This window comes from Echinops telfairi, unplaced genomic scaffold (genome assembly GCF_000313985.2).
Source record: "Echinops telfairi isolate 266 unplaced genomic scaffold, ASM31398v2 ScPeMD7_2010;HRSCAF=2546, whole genome shotgun sequence".
In the NCBI taxonomy this organism is placed as follows: domain Eukaryota; kingdom Metazoa; phylum Chordata; class Mammalia; order Afrosoricida; family Tenrecidae; genus Echinops; species Echinops telfairi.
Window position 1 is genome coordinate 23,175,368 of NW_022105908.1, and position 17,637 is coordinate 23,193,004.

The 17,637-nt window shown below is 53.5% G+C and overlaps 1 protein-coding gene and 1 non-coding gene across 2 annotated transcripts in view; one reads left to right on the forward strand and one right to left on the reverse strand.

Moving 5' to 3' along the window:
* Positions 1 to 10,210, reverse strand: part of AIPL1 (aryl hydrocarbon receptor interacting protein like 1) — a 13,674-nt gene extending 3,464 nt beyond the window's left edge. Inside the window, exons 1-3 of the mRNA XM_004716150.2 lie at positions 10,115 to 10,210; positions 9,218 to 9,397; positions 2,876 to 3,064 (exon numbers count right to left, since the gene is read on the reverse strand). Of these exons, the coding sequence (XP_004716207.1) occupies positions 2,876 to 3,064; positions 9,218 to 9,397; positions 10,115 to 10,210 (465 nt within the window). The remainder of the gene's footprint in view (positions 1 to 2,875; positions 3,065 to 9,217; positions 9,398 to 10,114) is intronic.
* On the forward strand, positions 1,746 to 1,935 carry LOC115870589. Its single transcript, XR_004046783.1, has one exon. It is a non-coding gene; the product is annotated as a U2 spliceosomal RNA (small nuclear RNA).
* Positions 10,211 to 17,637: the final 7,427 nt, after the last annotated feature.

The following is a 17,637-nucleotide window of genomic DNA, read 5'->3' on the forward strand; positions in this document are numbered from 1 at the left end:
AAGACAGTAAAGATTTTTACCAACCTCTGCTGTCTGGAATTGACCATTCGAACAACCAGGATGCCTCTGTACTTATTGCCAGCTGGACTGTGAACGTTGGAAACCAAGAAAAAGTCTGATCAGCAGGGGAACTACGGCCTTGATGCTAGAAAGAACTCCGAAACATTAAAGGACCAATGATCTCCACTGCAAATGTTGGGGTTTTTTCTAGCAACATAAATGGCAGCAATACACATGGACCTCACCAGATGGGGTACCCAGGAATCCAGTCCACCACCTCTGTGGGACTAGGCCATGGGGAAGCTCTGTATCTTCCATCTGAACCAGACCAGGGACCGACACCAGAAGAGACCCTCAATGTGCAAGTTCAAGTTGAAGTCTAAGAAAACTCAAACAAGTTCATGAGTGCCAACGTGCAGCCTTGAGCATATTAAAGACCATTAAGAGCCGTGAATTAAAAGACCATCCCAAGAAGAGATTGGATGCATGGAACACAAAGAATTATAGAAGGCCAGACAAGTTGTGACAGCGCCAAGGATATTGGAGATGAAGACAGCCTGAAGGTCATTAAAAGGACAAGAAAGATCCCTACCTAAGGACATGGTAGGGGAGGGGGGGCAGGAAATAGGGACCTGACAACAATGAGCAGGAGAAGAAAATGTTCTGAAATTGATTGGGGTGGTGATGGCACAAACTTCTTAACAGGATTGAACATGAACCGTCATATTCCTCTGGTTCCTCAAGGCCTCCTCACCCCCCACTACCGTGACCCCAGTCCTGCCTTTCACTTCAGGCTAGACCGGAGCATGTCCACTGGTACAGATCAGCACTCATGACACACGGAATCCAGGTCAGATAAACCCCTCAGGAACAGAAATGGGAGTACAGTGAACCCTCGCCACTTCGCGCTTCGACTTCCGCGGCTTCACTCTATCGCGGTTTTTGCGTAACAGCACCCACTGCCTACACCCGCTCCTTCAGAGGAAAAAGACGGCGACCCACCTGTAGAGTACCTCCCTTAAGTCATTTCATAGGCTATTGATTACAGTATTTGTAAGAACTATGTATAATAATACTGTATGTGAAATATGTAATACTGTAAACTAGATGCCATAAATAATATAATAAATAATAAATGATAATTGTAACGTCCAAAATGTTTTACTGTATTTTCCCTTTTTCGTTTAATAAATTGGGTAATATGAGTGTAATGGTGACTAAAGGGTGTTTTTTCATGTCCTCTATGCTCTAACTAAGAAAATATTTGATTTACAAATAAGGAATCCTACTTCGTGGAATTTCATTTATCACGGTAGGATCTAGAACTGATTAACCGCGATAAACGAGGGTAGGGGGAAGGTGGGGAGGGGAGGGGAGGAAACCGATCACAATGATCGGCACATAACCACACACACCCCTAGGGGGAGGAACAACAGAAACCATGGGGGAAGGGAGACAGCTGTCGGTGTAAGATATGAAAATAATAATAATGTATAGTTTATCAAGGGGCCAAGAGGGCGGGAGGAGGGAATGGAGGGAAAAAAAGAGGAGCTGCTACCAAGGACTCAAATAGAAAGTAAATGTTTAGAACATGATGATGGCAATATATGTACAAATACGCTTGTTACAATTGATGTGTGGACTGTTATAAGAGCGGTAAGAGCCCCAATAAAGTCTCTAGTTCTATGTTGCTTCCTTCCCCCACTATCATGACCTCAATTCTACCTTACAAATAGGATTAGACCATCGCTTTTTGGCCTCTTGGCTAAGATCAAGTGTAGTATCTGTTCTTATCAGTTTGATGTCTGATACGTCCTCTATCCGAGGACAATATATTAGGTGGATTTTGTAGCAGGGAGTTGGAATAGGACCTTGCTCCGTCCACTCCGCGCATCAACCTGGTATTGCAGTACTTCCAGGAACAGTGCACACACACAAAAAATAGGATTGGACCAGAACATGCACACTGCTACAGACAAGAGCCCACAACACAGGGAATCCAGGATAGATAAACCCCTCAGGGCCAACAAGGAGAGTAGAGATACCAGGAGGATTAGGGGAGGGGGAGGGGAGAAAGAGAGACGTGTGCCACCTCTTGAAATGGTTGAACCCCCACCAGAACTTGTGGGTGCAGCGACTGCGTCTTCCTTCCGCCTTCTTTAGACGCTACACCCACAAGCTCTGGTGGGAGTTCAGCCATTTCAAGAGGTGGCACACATTCAAGAATGGGTGGTGTTCCAGGGAACACTGCCTCTATGGCGCCCAACCCAACAAGACATGTGCATGGGTGAGGCCCTGGTGCAGTGCACAGACTACACAGCTGCCCATGCCTCCCCAACAGGCTCTTTGCCAACCAGGGTCTCCTGCCCTGACTCCTCGGTGTGCGTTCGCCCAGGTAGCCCTCGGGGGAAGCCTCAGACTCGGCTGGGAGTTGAAGTTTCATCAGGACATGACCCTGCCCCAACGCCCCTCTACCCCCTCCCGTCAGATCTGTCCCTTCAGCCTCTGGGGATCTGAGTAAGAGGGTGTGGAGGGTGCCAGGCAGCCCCTCCCACGACTGGAGAGCCTAATCCGAACCCACCAACCAGGATTTAGGCTGTAATTCCAAACTTTAGGAAACCAAAATTTGCAGTAGAGAAAGGCCTTCGAAATGAGAATGAATCTTCATTCTTTTCGCTTGGCCCCAAAGAGAATTTTGCCTGGCGGGGCTGTTGGCAGGTCCCCATTCTCTTGCTGGCGGTGTCTTTTCTGAGGAGGGGCCAGGCGATGTCTAGGAGCTGCAGAGGCCAAGGGGCTCCCCAGGAGGCAGCTACCCAGGCCCCAGCTAGCCCCTCGGGCCCCACCCTCCACCCCCCCCCATGTGCCGGGACCTCACCTTCAGCAGCTCAATCTGGAAGGTGAGAGGCTGTGGCTCCTTCTGCAGCTCATCCAGGTCCTCGTAGCCCAGCGTGTGGTAGGCGAACATGTTGGCCAGCCCGCATGTGTGCACGTGCCACTCCGTGGGGTCCTTGCCCTCGGCCAGCTGCCGCAGGCTCCGGGACAAGATGGGGTAGACACCGGTGTGCTATGGGCAGAGACCAAGAGATGGCTCTGTGCTGCCTGCTCAGAGCTGCCTGGCCAACCAAGGGTTCTCTCTGAACCCCACCCAGCCTCCTGCAGCAGGACTCCCGACACCCTACCACTCCTGCCCCATGACTGTGTCTCCCTAGAGCCCCGATCGGCCCACACTAAGAAACACCCTGTGTCCCAAAGAGGAGGAGTCCCGTTGGCATAGTGATTACATGCTGGGCTGCTAACCACAAGGTCAACAGTTCAAATCCACTAGCCACCAACTGAAGAAAGATGGGGCTCTCTGCTTCCACAGAGATTTAGTCTCAGAGTGTGTTGGACCCGTGGTTGCTCCCTCCCCACCCGCAGTGAAATTACAGATATCCTATAAAAGTCCCCCTGCAGAGAAGGCAGTGGAAGTCAAAAACCATCTGCAGAGTCTCCACATGGATTAAGCCTCCGTTGAATCGCCTCTGAACGCAGTGCAGGCAGGTGAATAGCCCTGCTATCAGGCAGAGAGCATTGTAAAGTTGATGATGGCAGACGTAGTTAGCTTAAAGCAGAATACTTTATCATTTGATTTCCCTTTTGACCCATTTTAAAGTTGCTTCCGTTTTTAATGTTTTCTGCTTTCTTTTGGATTGGCATTTTTCTAGGTTTTCTTTGACCTTTCTGGGTTTGTTTGCTTCCTGTTTGTAGTTGTTATGATTTTCTGTATCGGAGATGCAGGATAAGTAGATCTATGGAGACAGTAACTGGACTGATAATCACCGAGGGGCGTGGCAGGGGAGGGTGGAGGGAAATGGGGAGCTAACAACAGTGAGTATAAGAACAAAATGTTCTGAAATTGATTGTGGTGATGACTGCATAAATCTCCTTAATATTTTTGAACGATTAAATTGTATAATCCAGGGAGAATATGCCAATAAAACCTTTTTTTAAAAAGAGTGTCAGAAACCCACAGGGGCAGCTCCCTCCTGTCCTATAGGGGGCGCTAGAAGAATATGCCAATAAAACCTTTGTTTAAAAAGAGTGTCAGAAACCCACAGGGGCAGCTCCCTCCTGTCCTATAGGGGGCGCTAGAAGAATATGCCAATAAAACCTTTGTTTTAAAAGAGTGTCAGAAACCCACAGGGGCAGCTCCCTCCTGTCCTATAGGGGGCGCTAGGGGTGCCGTGAGTGAAAAGCGGTCCATCCTCACAACAGTCAGCAAGGGAGGCGAGACGATGATCCCGCTGTACAGATGAGGATGCTGCACACCGGAGAGGTTAAGTAGCTTGCTCAAGGTCACAGAGCTGGGGAACAGCAGAGCCGGGATTCACACCTGGCCCCAGAGCCATGCCCTCAGCCACAATGACTCTTTCTCTCCGCTGTGGCCCTTGGGACCAACTCTAACACATCACCTAAGGAGACTGAAGGGGCCTCGTGGCATAGCAGGTTAAGGGTTGGGTTGCTAACCGCAAAGGGCAGGGGTTCAAACCCACCAGCTGGCCCCTCAGGAGAAAGGCGAGGCTGTCTGTGCCTGTCAAGATTCACAGGCTCTGAAATCCTAAGGAGCAGTTCTACTGGGCGCTCCAGGGTTGCTATGAGCCGGGATAGCTTTCATGGTGGCAGGCGAGGAGGCGGGACTGTGTGGAGCTGATGCCTCCCGGGGAGGACAGTGTGGAGCCTTGGATCGAGGAGGACTCGGGTCCCAGAGGCCAGCCTGGCATCCTGGCAGAGCCTCTGCCGAGCCTGGGGCCCCGGCGCCCTCCGCTGCACCTGCCATGTCGCGGGGCTACTATGGGGATTCTAGGAGCCAGTGCAGATGCAGGTCTGGCTGGCCCAGCCTCACCCAGCCACTGGGCACTGGGGCTCCCTCAGTGCAGGAGGACTGGGAACAGCAGCTGGGGGGCCTGCACCCTGTGGACCTCAACTGCCCCGGGGCTCTGAGAACCCCTCTCCCTGGGCATGGTTGCCCACCTGCCTTCCTTAGGCTCCCTCCCACACAGAAGGGAAAAGTGAAGGGCACAAAGGGCTGTGGGGAGGGGTGTCCAAGACAGTCCCTTCCTCTCTGCCCCCCATCCCTCTCACCTCCCTCCTCATCACTCCCCATCAGGCTTAGCCAGGGCTGCCCCTTCTTTGCTTCTTTGTGGAAGAGAGGAGCAGATGGCAGGTGGGTGAGATAAGGCTGGACTAAGCGGGGGATTAGCCCGCTCTGCCCCTGGCTCAGCGGCTGGGTTCTGAGTCCCCAAAGCCTTCACACCCCAGCCCCCCACCACATCAATGGTGAGCTGCAGGCTCAGGGCCAGGCATTTGCAAGGATGACTGTCGGTGGCTCTGCCTCCCAACCCCGTCACACCGTGACAAAAACCCTACCCACCATCTAGGCCCAGCCCCACCCTGCCATCAGAACAGAGTGGACCCTGGGAAGCCACCAGGAGGGGTGAGAAACTCGGGAAGGAGGACTAAGCCAGGAAGCTGAGCTCCATGGCCTCACACCTGTGCCTCGTGGTTGGAGGGCTGCACAGGGCTGGGCCTGCAGACCAGGGACCCTCACAGTCACCCAGGGCCCTCTGTGCAGCAGGCCTCCAGCCCTTAGGCATCACTCAGCCTATAGAGTTGTGACTGAGGTCAGGAACCCCAGGATCGTTGTCACTGTGGGGCCCTAAGGCAGAGGCCAGTCTGTCCGAGGGACAGCACAGACTGGCAGTGGCGAACCCACTCACTGGAAGCCAGCATCAACTCCAGCATCAAGGCTGTATGCTTATATGTGTTTTTTCACTTGTTACCAACACTTGGCCCCGGGGCAAGTTCACAGGCCAGTGCAGATGGCTGGCTCCTCTCAGCAGCTCAGAAGATCTGCCTCTTCCGTGGCAGCCACCTGTGGGAGCTCTGTAGCAGCCACCCCCACCTGGCTGGGGCAGGGGTCTGCGGGCCACCAGTTTACCAAAGTTCGCAACTCCTGCCTGCATGCCTGCAAACATCCCATGGAGAGAGCAGTCTGGGGGGGTCAAGGAGGAACCCATTTCAGGGAAAGAACACCCAGTCCTCCTGGCTGACTCTACCCCTGGTCCCCTGTCCCTGCAGAGACCTGAAGGATCCTCAAGGCCAAGCCATGAGGACTGTCCAGGAAACAGAGCGCTCAGCTGGGGAAGGTGGTAATGGCCGCGGAAGGTGTCGTACCTTAGAGTGGCCCTCCTAAGTCCTGTGCCCAAGAGAGGTGATTGTCTCTGCAATGGCTTCCCCACAGCCATGGAGGAGGCCTCTCCAGCTCACAGCAGCTTTCCAAGACTGCCAGTCTCCTGAGAGCAGACTGCGTCCCCGTTCTCCCAAGGAGCAACTGGTGGGTGGGAACCACAAACCCTGCAGTCAGCAGCCCAACGCCTAAACCTACGGTGCTTAATCTCCCCAAAACGTGGCTTCTTGAATGGAGCGATGTCCACAGAGGAGAACAGTCTAACGAAAGTAAATGTGCCAAGCAAGCCTTTCCACGTCCTGAGTTTCACAAATGGAATCTCCTCTGTGGAGAGGCCAGTCCCTTCCCCCACTTCTTGGCCTGGTGAACTCTTATTCATCCTTCAAAACCCAGTTCGATGTCATCTTTTATTATTATTATTGTTATTAATCATATTATTCGGGGCTCTTTCAAATCTTATGACAATCCATCATTCGATTGTATTAAGTACCCCTGTACATACGTTGCCATCAACATTTCCAAAACATTTTCTTTCTACTGGAGCCCATGGTATCAGCTCCTGTCATCTTCTTAAATAAGACCCCAATGACCCCTAATAGCCCCACATAATTGGTTGGTCCTGTTTGGTGGCCCCACAGTGCCTGCCCCTCACTTGTGATGCTGATGGCCCTGTTTGTCGTTGTTCAACTGTCTGAAGCTCCTCCAATGTCTTAGTTCCCAAGGGTGGGGTCTCTGCCTGTTTCACTGCCAACCCTCCGCACAGGCCTAATCAGGCCCCAGTGAATGTTTCCCAACTAAATGGATACATGGATGGATGGATGGATGGATGGATGGATGGATGGATGGATGGATAAATGGATGGGTGCGTGGGTGTGTGGATGCACGGATGCATGATGGATTAATGATGGATGGATGGATGGATCCATGAATGGATGCATGCATGCATGGATGCACAGGTGCATGGATAGATGGAGGATGCATGGAGACAGAAGATAGGACAATGAAAGAAGGGAGGGTGGATAGATAGGTGGAATACAGATGCATGGATGTATAGGTGGGTTAATGACACTGGAAGGGGTGTGTGTGTGTGTGTGTGTGTGTGTATGCAACCACATGGACTGTGAGCTGGGAAGTCATGTAAGGGCTTTGGGGAAAAGCATGTGCTCTCGTGGCCTAAAAGCTACTAGCTTATGAGGCGGGCAGTGCTCCTGTTCACACGGATGTGGCCCAAAGATCACAGAGGAAGAAAGAAGGAGGCTCTTGCACAGCATAGGAGCCATGGCAGTTTGTGGTTTTACAGACAACAAATCAATCAGCCAATCAAGAAGTTATTGACACTCTCTGTTCTCCTCTGTTGGAAAATGGGCGTCCTATGGCGGGGGGGGGGGGGACTGGTTGGCAGCCAAGCTATGTCTACCGTGTGGCCTAACTGGCAGGTTCATTTGCATGTCCGTCAGCCACTGTAAACCCCAGAGAGCGCAGTTCCGAGCTGTCCTACACGGGTCACAGTGAGGGGAGTCAACTGCACGGCACCCCTTCCTGGCAGGGCTAACAAGCACGGGAGCCGCTCACTGTGTGCAAAGCCAATGGGGATGCCATATGAAAGCACATACAAAGAACATATAAAGAACACTGGTATAAAGAAAACGCATTCACCCAGGATTTGCTACGTGCACAGCACACGTTGGATGGGACCTGGTATTGAAACCTGACCATTAAACTCACTGCCGTCGAATCGATATCATTTCATAGCAGCCCTCTGTGACAGGGCAGAACTGCCCCTGTACATTTCCCACACTTGACTCTTAGGGGAGTAGAAAGCCCCATCTTTCCCCAGGGGAGCTGCTGGTGGTTTCAAACTGCTGACTTTGCAGTGAGCAGCCCTACAGTAACCGTTATGCCACCAGGGCTCCTCTGGACTCTCTGAGACATTGTAAAGGCAAAACACGTGCTGGATAAGGAGTTAGGGGGCCAGAGATACACACACACACACCAGATCGATTTTGTCTCTCAACTCGTTAGATTAGTGCAAGTTACTTTCCCTCTCTGAGCCTTTAGTTGTTTCATTCATTAAAGAAGGGAGTTGGTCTCAACAGTTCTTCTAGCTCAAAATAATAGCTCCCACTTTTCATTTGGCCTGTATGATCTGTCCTCAAATGCACCCTGTCATGCCATGGCCAGATGAGCCTCTTAATACAGAGCTTTATCTGTGTCTAGGGGCAGGAAATAGTGCCGGAGAGACCAGAGTCACATCGCGAGTGCTGTTCTGTCTCCTTTAATATGTGTCTGAAACCTCCCGTCATAAAATCTTTAAAGGTCAGTGGATGCTACTGTTTCTATCTGGGCGACAGAGCCAGGAGCCTTAACTATAAGGTTGATTGATAAGGTGGGGTTGGGGAGGAGGGTGGAAAAGTAACCAATGGCCCAAATCCCCAGGATCCAATGTTGTTGTTGTTGTTGTTGTTGTTGTTGTTGCTGCTGTTGTTGTTGTTATCATTGGCCACTGTAGAGGTGCACACACACATTCAATGACCCCACGCACAAGGCAACAAAACACTACCTGGTCCTGTGCCGTCCCATGAGCAGCTGAGGAAGGGGGTTCTGTGACCTATAGGTTTCTATTGGCTTTTCGTTGGGGGAGTTGATTGGCAGGTCTCTCTTCCTGCTCTCAGTCTGGAAGTTCTGCTGACACCTGTTCCACTTCACGGCAGCATGCAAACCACCGGACAGAGGTGTGGCGGCTGCACATGAAGTGGGTTGTCCGGGAGTTGAACCTGGGTCTCCCTTGTGAAAGGCGAGCCATCTACCCCTGAACCACAGTGCTGGTGGTCACTTTAAGGGGCTCCTCTTCCTAGGGAGTCCCTCCTCATGGGAGAGTGCAGCCCTGGTTCATCTTGGAGATGAACCATTTGTTGCATCCTGACACTGAGAGCCCTAGAGGGCGGCTACGGGGGCTGGTGGGGAGGTGGGGGGGTGGCGGCATCTACTTACGATGGTGTCGCACCAGAACTCGGCCACCTCCCTGAGCCGCATGGACTTCAGCAGGATCTCCCAGACCTCCAACTTGAACATGTTCCCGATGACGATGTGCATGGGCTGGCCCACCTGCCTGCTGTCGTCAATCACCGTCTGCTCAGGGTCGCACTTTGTGGTTCGGAAGTGAAAGGTCACCTGGGCACCAGAAGCAGGGGACACTGCTCTAGACATACTCACCAGCCACCCCCATGCTGCAGGCTCCCGGGGTTGACCCCAGGGCTCAGCTCCCCACATGCTTGGACTCTCCCAGCCCACAAGGAGCCCACTGCCACCGAAAGACCCCACTGGCCCCGTCGGCAACCTTGGGCATCAGCACCTCCTCCCCTGAGCACACCAGTGGTCCAGGGGAGCCCGCAGAGACTAGGGACACACACCTGCCTTCTCTTGAAAATTCCCAGAGGCCCCTCGCCCTTTCCCTGCCCAAATCCACTGAAACCCACTGCTGAGGGGCTGATTCTGACTCAGAGTGACCCCATAGGACAGGGTAGAACTGCTCCTTAGGGTGTCCAGGACTCTATGCCAAGTTTTATGACAGTCTCCTTTCTCCTGCAGAACAGCTGGTGGGTTTGAACCCCCAACCCTGTGGGGAGCAGCCCGGAGCTTCATCCACTGCACCACAGGGATCCCTCCCTCCCTCCTTCCCATTTAAGTTTAATCTGAAAAGTACCAAGAAATGACCGTGAGTGAGCACCAACCCAGAGCTCCCCATTGCCCAGCTTGGAACACGCCAGAAAGGGCCTACCCAGCTGGTGTTTGGAGAGAGGCTGTTGGTGGTGCCCACAGCATGGATGGGTCAGACTGCAGGGGGCCACCATGTGGTCCTGAAGGGCCCTGACTCTGCCCCCTACTTACCCGGGACCCGGTGATGAGGTGGGGGAGGTCGCCCGTGCCCCCGTGCAGAACGGTCTTCTTTACCCCCTCCACGTTCAGGAGCAGCGTGGCATCCATGGCTGTGGACGGAGCAGGGAGCAGACCGCGTCCAGTCCAGCAGGGATTATCTCCCTGCAGGCTCAGGCCGGCTGACACCGGGGGGATTTGTCTTCTAGGTCAGCTGTATGGTGTGGTGGGGTGGGATCGGGTGGGTGGTTCAACTGTGGGGGTGGCTCTGCGAGGTGGCCAGGACTGAACCTCGGGCCATTCTGGGCAGCCTAGCCTTTGGTCTTCTGCACTGCAGGATGGGAGAGCCTCAGGCTGGGACTCTTGTCCCACTCCCTGAAGGAAGGTCACAGGGCTTCCTTCAAGGAGTGAGGGGAGAGCCCAATCCACAGGGAGGGATCTGGAGCCGCCAGGAGAGAGAAAGGGGGGCAGGGCCCTTTGCCCCTGGACCCATAGCTGCCCGGGGGCCCCAGACTCTTGTCTGTTTGGGCCCTAGGAGTTCCCTGCCTCTCTTCCCTTGCCCTCCTTCCTCTTTCTCCCTTACTGTGGCTGAGGGAGAGGAGCAGGTTCCAGGTGTGGGTGGTCCTAGACATAACAAGAAAGGAGGGTAGGGGAACCCCCCCACCACCACCACCAGCCTCACTCACACCTCCCCTACAGAGTCTGGCTGGCACAGTGGAGCTATCCCCTCCCCTTTGTACAGGCCTTAGTTCTGGGCCCTGGAGCCCCAAACCCCAAGCCCCAAACAAACCCATTTGCCTTTGAGGCCACCTGGCCCATAACATGGAGCCAGACAGCCACAGGATTTCCCCACAGAGCAGCTGCTGGATTCGAACCTCTCGAATGTTGGTTTATGGGCGAGCACTTAACCACTGCGCCACCAAGGCTCCTTCCGCCAAGGATCAGACCCAGAGTTCAAGACCTTCAGGGTAACCAGCAGGGTGAAAACCTGGTGTTTGGCGCCACCCCGTGGTGACCATGAGTTCTTATGCTTCTGCTCCCCCAGGGTCCTGAGAATTCTGGGCCCCACAGAAACCACCCATTCCCCTCCAGCCAGTGAAGGGGCCCAGGTCCCTGCTGTGGGGGTGAAGCAAGACCACTGGCCTAGGAGGCAGACAGACCTGAGTGCAAAGGCCTGGCCTCCCCTCTCAATACTAACCCTAGGCCTTGACGTGTTCCCACCCTCTGCAGATCCGTTCCCGGTGGCACCGGTGTCCGTTCCGACTCACAGAGACCCGATGTACAATAGAGCAAAGCACTCCCCAAACATCCTCACCATCATTATGTTTGGCTGCGTTGTGGTAGCCACAGTGCTGACCCACCTTGTTCATGGTCTTCCTCGTTTTCACTGCCCCTCTGCTTTGCTCTCCCGGTGACACAGTCGTTCCAAGCTGGACTGCAGTCCGAAAGGTCGGCAGTTTGAAACCACCAGCGGCTTCATGGGAGAAAGACTGGGCTTTCTACTCCCGTAAAGAGTTACAGGTTCAGAAGCCCACAGGTGCAGTTCTACTGTCTGATAGGGTCACGAAGAGTCAGCCTCCACTCAATGGCAGTGAGTTTGGGTTTGGGATTTCTACTTTATTGGTGAGATGTGAAAACTGACTTGGCCTACCACCCTTTCAGGAGCTCTGATAGTGATAGCAGTTACATCCTGGACCATGCTCCTCGGGAGAAAGATGATACTTTCTACTCTCAGAAAGAGTTAGTCTCAGAAACCCACAGGGGCAGGTCCTCCCCGTCCCATAGGGTCGCTAGGAGTGGCAGTCAACTCAATGGCAGTAAGACCTCCCTTTCCTAGGATTCCTGGTGTCCCAGCGGTTAAGCACTCAGCTGCTAGCCACAAGGGAAGCAGTCCGAACCCATCTGCTGTCCCGCTGGTGAGAGATGTGCCAGTTTGCTTCCATACAGGTTACAAGCTCCGAAAGCCTCTGTTTGATCAGTATAGACAGGCTCGGTGACGGTGGGGTTGGGGTTCTTTTGCTGTTTGTTTACTTCCCCTTCCCTCTCCGGGAATTTGTGAGCCCTCTCTGGGGCAGAGAGGGGGACCCAAGAGCCCAGCATTTCTGGAAGTGTTGACAAAGTGTCATTGGCATCCAAGCCCAAGCTAAACTCCCTGCCATCGAGTCAATGCTGACTCATGACAACGCTATTGGATAGAATGGAACAGCCCCCCCACTGGAAATGCTTACGAGACCAGAAAGCCTCATCTTTCTGCCAAGGAGTGATTGGTGTGTTCAAACTGCCGGCCTTGCAGTTAGCAGCCTAATGTGTAACCCGCTATGCCACCCGGGCTCTTTAGGCATTGGCATCACCCTTCTCAGTGCCATCACGTCAATTCTGACTCAGGAGAAATGCCCCTGTGGGTCTCCACGGCTGTAACTCCTCGGAGGAGGAGAAAACCTCATCGTTCTTCCAAGGAATGGCTGCTGGTTTCAAACGGCTGACCTCAGGTTAGCAGCTCAAAGCATGACACAGTACACTACCGAGGCTCCTGGGCCAACTAGTCTGGTCTCCTGAGCCTGGACTGTGTCAGCCCAGTCAGGCCCCCCTGCAGGAAGCCTTCCACCAACCCAACCTCCATCCTCCATCCCTCTGGGGCATGGGGAGAGGGGTGGAGGATGGAGAGCCCCTCCGCTCCTCTGCCTACCCTCTTTACAACCCAGCAGCCTCGAGCCCACTGCCTACATGGCAGAAGAGACGAATTCAGAGAACTCAACCAGAGGGATTGTCCTAAAAGTCAGGCTAGGGGTTACCTGTAGGGGAGAGAGGACACACGGAAGATGGTAGGACCCGGCAGTATTCTGTTCTGGGTCCGAGCCATGGTCGTGCGACAGTTCACTTTATCGGTGTGTATTGTACTACCCTCCGGGCTTTAGGCGTTTTTCTAGGAGTGATCGGCCCAGTCACCGTGGAAGAGATCAATCCACGTGTGCTTCTGCTCCTCTCCCACTGCCAGTCCCTGCCTTCATTGCCACTGATGCAGCTGGCTCAGTGGTGGTCCATGGAGCAGCTAGCGGGTGAGTTTGAACCGTTGGCCTTCGGGGTTGAGTTGCGCCCTTGGCCCCAGTGTGTCACCATGTGTTAGCCTGGATGGACTAGAGAAACAAATTCATAAACACGCATATGTGTATAAGAAAGAGATTTATATACAAGAGGAATTGAACATTGAGAAAACATCCCAACCCAGTCTAGTTGAAGGCCATAAGTCTGATATTAGCCCATATGGCTGATACCAATCTATAAAGTCCTCTTCAGACTCACGAAACACATGCAATGAAGCGAAGTGCAGGACGATCACAAGCCAGTGGGTAGAAAGTCTTTGGGTCCAGTGGCACTGGAAACATCTCAGTGCTGGCAGGGGTCTCTGTGGCTTCTCCGGCTTCCGAGGTCTGGTTGTATCCATGTGGCTTGTCTTCTGCAATGTCTCCCAGGGAGTAGCAGAGAGAGTCTTCTGCCTCCAAGGAGGAAGTACCAGATTTCCCAGAATTCTCAGAAGGCCATGCCCACACAGAAGTCTCATTGGCTATCTCCAGATTGACAGCCTAGACTCCACCCCTACATTCTTAATCCTCAAATTGACACCAGATTAGGTGACTGCCACTCACTGCGTGCCTCTCCCCCTGTCTCTCCACCATGGGGAGTCCGTGCTGACTCAGAACGACCCCCTGACTGTGTACCGAAGAGAAAGCCCAGTCTTTCTCCCGAGGAGCTGCTGGTTTCGAACTTCAGAACCCGCAGATCACAACCCAGAGCATAACCACAACCCCATCAGGGCTCCTACAAGGCACCTGTACATTACTGAGATACTGAGGGGGTGGGACGGGCAGCTCGCCCTGGGTGGCTGTGGGGTTGAGAGGAGGCAAGGGGCAGATTAGGGGTCCACAGCCTCCCTCCTGGCTGACCCCAGCAGCCCCACAAGCTCCACTGAGATCTTATTAAAATGCAACGCTGGGGAATCACTTCTCTCTTGGAACTCAGCCAAGGCTTAGGGCGGCATTCAGGATCAATCCCAGACTCCCCCACTCCACGGAGCTCACAGACTCCCGGCCTGCCTCTGACCCCCTCCTCCCCAAGGCCCTGGCTTCACTGCTTGCTCCACTTCTCTGCGCCGCCCCAGAACTTGGCCACGCTCTCCTGGCTAATCTCCCTATCTGCAAACCTCCTCCCCTGGTTCTGCCATGCTCCTAACTCCTCAGTAACACACCACAAGGCCAGAGAAGCCGGCCCTGATCCCCAGCTCCAGGGAGGTTCTCTGTCCCCGCCCGCCGCCTGCCTCCCACGCCTTTGCAAGCACCCTAGCCACTCGAAGTCAAAGCCCTTTGTGCACTAGCAGTAACTTACAATAAACAATCTGTTTAGAGCAGTGGTTCTCAACCTTCCTAATCTCCTCGACCCTTTCATACAGTTCCTCACGTGGTGGTGACTCCCAACCATAGTTATTTTCGCTGCTACTTCATAACTGTCATTTTGCTACTGTTATGAATCATCATGTAACTAATAGGCAGGATGTATTTTCATTGTTACAAAATGAACATCATTAAAGCATAGTGATCCATCACAAAAACAATGTGTCATTATATGTTGTGAAATATTTCTTTCTAATGGCAAATCAATTAAATTTTGTCTGGAAGCATGGTGTAGCGTGGGTAACAGTCCACACCAGTACTCATATGTGGGCGTATCTGCATGTGGGCGGACCCGCCTGGAGACGGATAGAGGAGCAGTGTCTCGGTTCCAAGACCATCAGAAATATGTGTTTCCGATGGTCTTAGGCGTCCCCTGTGAAAGGGTCTCAACCCACAGGTTGAGAACCGCTGGTTTAGAGTCCGTCCCTCCCAGCGGACTGACAGTTGCAGGACATCCGGGAATCCCGTGAAAGCTTTGCTGATCGACAGGGACCCTCCTCCTTCTCCTTCTCCATCCCACTACCCCGCAGGCTAAGGTAGAGCTGGCCCTCAGGAAAGCAACAGAGTGTCTTTTCTTCTTACAGGAGGAAACGGGAACCTCAGAGCCTCCTTCTCTCCACCAGGAACCTGCATCGTGTCAGCAGATCCTCCTCGGCAGCGCCTCGCTCCTCTCCAAAACCTACACCAAACTCCCTGCGGTCAAGTTGATGCCGTCTCATTAGGTCCCTAAGAACTGCCCCTGTGGGTTTCCAAGAGTGTAGGAAGCCTCGGCTTCCTCCCCCCAGAGCAGCTGGTGGTTTCAAACTGCGGATCTCGTGGTTAGCAGCCCAACATGTCGCCCCATGCCACCGGGCTCCTCCTGGCTTCAGAAGGCCGTGCAGAACTCAAGAAAACCGAACTCTACGGTCATCAGGTGGATGCTCATGCTTAGAGACCCCATCAGGAGTCCCCCATCAGGGGTCTCTGAGGCAGTAGGACTACCCCCTTTGGATTTCCAAGACTTTTAGATCTTTACAGGAACAGACAGCCTCCTCTTCCTCCCTCCCTCGGAGGGCAGCCAAGTGGGTTTGAAGGCTCCTTCAGAAGACAATCCTTCTTCTTCTTCTCTGGTTTCCATGGAAACACCTGTTGGTGAGCCTGGCCTGCCAGTCAGGCTTCTGGGAAGGGAAGCTCCTCCGGCAGGGTGGGGCCCTGACCCGGCATTCCTTCATCCTGAGTATCTATGCACCTCCGAGGCAGCTCCCTGGGGCCACACATGGTTTGCCATCAACTCCTAGCATAAAGCTTGATGGTTTGAACATGCCCGGCGGTGCCTAGGAAGAAAGAACTGGCTGCCTGCTTCCCTAACAATCACACCCATGAAGCCCCCCGCAGCGCACAGTCCTGCTCTGACACATGCGACGTCGCCACGAGTCAGAATCGGCTCAAAGGCAACAGGGTCGGGTTTGGTTTATGTGGGGTGTGTTTGTGCTTTGGTTTGGTTTGGGTTTGGTTCTGATGTCATTAACTAGGCTAGGTGATGGGTTCTACCGTGTCCCATAGGGCCCCTGTGGGTCGGCATTGGCTCGATGGCCGTGGGTTGGGTTTGGCTGGGAGATCTAGAGGTAGGGTGTGGGGTGTGAAGTCAGACAACACAGGCCTTGAAATCTGATGTTCTGACACTTACTGGGCAGGCGTGCAGCCTCCCCGTGGCCAAGGAGCCCGGTCCCCCCACCGCAGCCCAGCCCAATAGCACAGAGCCGAGTGAACCTGCAGGGCAGCCATCTCTGTGGGAACAGACAGCCATATCTTTCTCCTGCAGAGCAGAGGGCGGCTTTGAACCGTCAAACTTTCGGTCGCAGCTGAGTGTTCAAGCACAGTGCCGCCCGGGTTCCTCCTGTACACTATCTTAGGCCCAAAGCTTCCGTTTTCTCACCTGTAAAATCGGAAGAAGGCTAGCATCTACCCCATGGAGTTGCCCTGCGGATGAAGGGAGATTAGAGCCCGCCCATGCACTCCGCCTGGTGAGGGCTCACACAAGGTAAGCTAACATGGGTGCCCACGTCAAGCCAATGAAGCCCAAAGTCAAGCCAAACTCGCTGCCATAGAGCCGGTCCCAACTCACAGCGACCCTGGGAGACAGAGTAGAACCACCTTCCCCACCCCCTGCGGGTTTCTGAGTGTGTAACTTCACCGGCGTAGAAAGCCTTGTCTCTCTCCAGCCCAGCAGCAGCTGGTGGTTTCAAACCACTGATCTTGAGGCTAGCATAAGGTGAACAGACGTCCCGCTTTTGGTGGGACAGTCCCGATTTTTAACAATTTTTCCAACGTCCCCGGTGTTTAAAAAAAGTCCCGATTTTTGGAAAGAATGCACAACAAGCTAAGGGTATACGGCTTTCGGCTGCCATGTGGCTATTTCGCTACGATATGAGTTTTATCAGTGGTGTCCCACTTTTGTCCCGCTTTACCAATGTTAAAATCTGGTCACCTTAGGCTAGCAGCCCAGTGAGTAACCAGGATGCCACCAGACCGACCACCTTCTGCTGAGGAGGCTCACCGCCATCGAATCCATGTCAACTCATAATGACCCCACAGGACAGAGTAAAACGCGGACCCTGTGGGTTTCCGAGACTGTCATTCGTTATGAGAGTAGAAAGCTTTGTCTTTCTCCCGAGGACCCTGCTGATCGCAGCCCATCAGGTATCCACTATGTTCATGAGGCAGTCATACGAATTCTCACCTTGTAAGAGGGAGACTCCAGTTCGATTCCCCACCAATCCACCTCAGGCATCGCCACCACAGAACAGCAGGCTGATGACAGGCAGAGAGTGGAAATAAACTACGGCGAAGCGCCTTGCGTTCCAGTGGGGTCCGACTTGTGGGGGTGCCCGTGTCGCAGAGAAGGACGTCATAGGGTTTGTACTCTGCACGGGCAGGGCGGGGTGGGGGTGGAAGGCAGAACCCCAGAATCTGGGTCTCTCCTCTGTCCCAGGAGGTGTTTCTTTGTAGGACCAAGAAGAGTCATGAGAGGGATTTGAAACAAAACTCTCATGGGCACCCAGGCTTCTGAACCCCAGCATGGCTCTTTCTGACAAACATAGAGCAAAGAAGGAA